The following is a 2,963-nucleotide window of genomic DNA, read 5'->3' as shown; positions in this document are numbered from 1 at the left end:
CACTGAGCCAGAGGCTGATTTACTAAAAGAATAATTTACTAAAAGTTAAAAGAATAGAAACTGTCCACTTAGCAAGGGGGAATATTCACTGAGCTCAGGAAATAAGATGAAGCCGTGTTAACTTCAATCAACCAAATATGTGCAAATAAAAATCCTTTTTTTTTTTTTTTTTTATTTCTCTTGAACTTGATTGGGCAATGACAGTAAACACAACTTATTTATTATTATTATTATTTTTTTTTTTTTGCTAAAATAAATATGTGTTATATTATTAATTTATTTTCTTATGTCACACAGACCACACATGAAGGTCATGTCATCACATTCTTTTTCATGGGATCTAAGAGCATGGCTGTATATAATCTGCTGCTCTTCACCTTGGTCCTTATTATATACATTGTGACAATATGCGGAAACGTTTTGATCATCATGCTGGTATATTACAGCAAGACCCTTCATTCTCCCATGTACTTCTTCCTCTCCCAACTCTCTATATCTGACATCATGCTGATCACAGATATTGTTCCTAACATGTTAAATATTGTTCTACATGAGTGGACCTCCATATCCTTTTCTGGTTGCATGACTCAGTGTTATGTCTTTGGCACAATAGAAGCATTTGAATGTTACCTTCTGACAGTGATGTCCTATGACCGCTATCTAGCCATCTGCTCTCCTCTGCATTATGCCTCCATTATGAAACCAACTCTTTGTATTCAATTAGTTCTTGCATCCTGGCTGTTGGGTTGTTTTTTGGAATTCATTTTTACACTTAGCATAAGTCAACTAGAATTCTGTGGGCCAAATGTTATTGACTATTTCTATTGTGATTTAAATCCTCTTCTGGAACTTTCTTGTTCAGATACATCCAAAGTTCAAATGGAAGCCACCTTGATGTGCTTACCAGTGATAGTATTACCCTTCCTTCTGATAGCAGTTTCATACACTTATATTGTTGTAACTCTGTTAAAGATATCCTCCTTTTCAGGAAGAATGAAATCCTTTTCCACTTGTAGTTCCCATCTCACTGTTGTGTTTATATTTTATGGAACCCTAATGGCCACATATATGATTCCAAAGGAAGGGCAATCACAAACCACCAATAAGATAATATCATTGTTGTACACTGTTTTTACCCCCTTTGTAAATCCTTTCATATACAGCCTGAGGAATAAAGATATCAAAGAAATTGTAAACAATGCTTTACATAACCAAAAGATAAATATTCAAAACCTTTAATTAAAATCCACTCCTAGTTCTCAGACCCTGCTGTCAAAATGTATTTTTAATACACAGTAATATGGTAATAATTATTTGGTAATTTAATACATTTTATATATATTTTTTTTACAGCTCCCAAAGTAGCTTAGAAACACTGGCATCCCAAAATATATATTCTACCATAAAGCAGCAGCAACCATTCTTTGGTTCCTCCAAATATTCTTATGAAACTGGAAGAGCTTCATTTTATATTCATACTTCTGCTTTAGTGATGGGCCCCCTACATAACCACTTAAAGGAGATGTATGGAATTCCCCCCTTTATATTTACCTAGGTGGATGCAGCATTGCTCCTATGCTGCGTCTGTCCCCTGGCGCCTCTGCACTGAGAACTGAGCGGAGGGAACACCACTGATCACTCAGTTCTGACAGATCCCTGAGCAGAGAGCTGTTGACTTTCAGTCAACGGCTCGCTGCTCTGCCCCCTCCTTTCTTATTGGAGCGCTGAAGCTGTGGGGGGGGGGGTGTCCGGCTCAGGCTCTCAGCGGCTCGCTGACAGGCTGAGCCGGATGTCGGTCCAGGCACCTGGCGGATCTCAACTCCGTGGTTGTGATGACTCGGTGCCTGGACTGACATCTATGACGTCAGCTGACTGAGGTCTGCTCTCTGCTGAAAATGGGTCACAGGAGAACTAACTTCACTCCTGTGATCCATAAGAGAGGTACAGCCAAATCAGCTTTACATCTCCTTTAACCTCCCTGGCGGTATGATTGTTTCGGATTTTAGGTGCTGAAAGCGGTACAATTATTTTGTATGTAATTCTTAAGGACGAGCAGCCCAAACCAACTATTTACATATGATTTTTTTTTTTACTGTGCGTTCTTCTTTATAACATCTCGGGTATGATAAAGTTTGAAACACAAAATCATAAATTATAATATAATAAATAACTATAAATAAGGTAAAGTATGTATGTACATATATATATATATATATATATATATATATATATATATATATATATATATAGTGGGGATCGAAGGTTTGGGCACCCCAGGTAAAAATTTGTATTAATGTGCATAAAGAAGCCAAGGAAAGATGGAAAAATCTCCAAAAGGGATCAAATTACAGATTAGACATTCTTATATGTCAACACAAGTTAGATTTTATTTCCATCATTGACACTTTCAAAATTACAGAAAACAAAAAAATGGCGTCTACAAAAGTTTGGGCACCCTGCAGAATTTATAGCATGCACTGCTCCCTTTGCAAGGCTGAGACCTGCCAGTGTCATGGATTGTTCTCAATCATCGTCTGGGAAGACCAGGTGATGTCAATCTCAAAAATGCCCAGACTCATCTGACCTTGCCCCAACAATCAGCACCATGGGATCTTCTAAGCAGTTGTCTAGAAAACTGAAACTGAAAATAGTTGACGCTCACAAAGCTGGAGAAGGCTATAAGAAGATAGCAAAGCGTTTTCAGATGTCAATATCCTCTGTTCGGAATGTAATTAAGAAATGGCAGTCATCAGGAACAGTGGAAGTTAAAGCAAGATCTGGAAGACCAAGAAAAATATCAGACAGGACAGCTCACAGGATTGTGAGAAAAACAATTCAAAACCCACGTTTGACTGCACAATCCCTCCAGAAAGATCTGGCAGACACTGGAGTTGTGGTACACTATTCCACTATAAAGAGATACTTGTACAAATATGGTCTTCATGGAAGAGTCATCGGAAGAA

At 37.8% G+C, this 2,963-nt stretch overlaps 1 protein-coding gene across 1 annotated transcript; it reads left to right on the top strand.

The window, feature by feature from the left end:
• Positions 1 to 348: 348 nt before the first annotated feature.
• On the top strand, positions 349 to 1,239 carry LOC309554764 (olfactory receptor 1468-like; the record flags this gene model as incomplete). The annotated part of the gene is made up of 1 exon (XM_082256465.1): positions 349 to 1,239. The coding sequence occupies one exon, from the start codon at positions 349 to 351 to the stop codon at positions 1,237 to 1,239; it is 891 nt and encodes a 296-aa protein (XP_082112591.1).
• Positions 1,240 to 2,963: the final 1,724 nt, after the last annotated feature.

The sequence above is a fragment of the Pelophylax lessonae genome (genome assembly GCF_965119305.1).
Source record: "Pelophylax lessonae genome assembly, chromosome: 4".
Taxonomy (NCBI): domain Eukaryota; kingdom Metazoa; phylum Chordata; class Amphibia; order Anura; family Ranidae; genus Pelophylax; species Pelophylax lessonae.
This window is presented reverse-complemented; position numbering and strand designations above follow the sequence as displayed.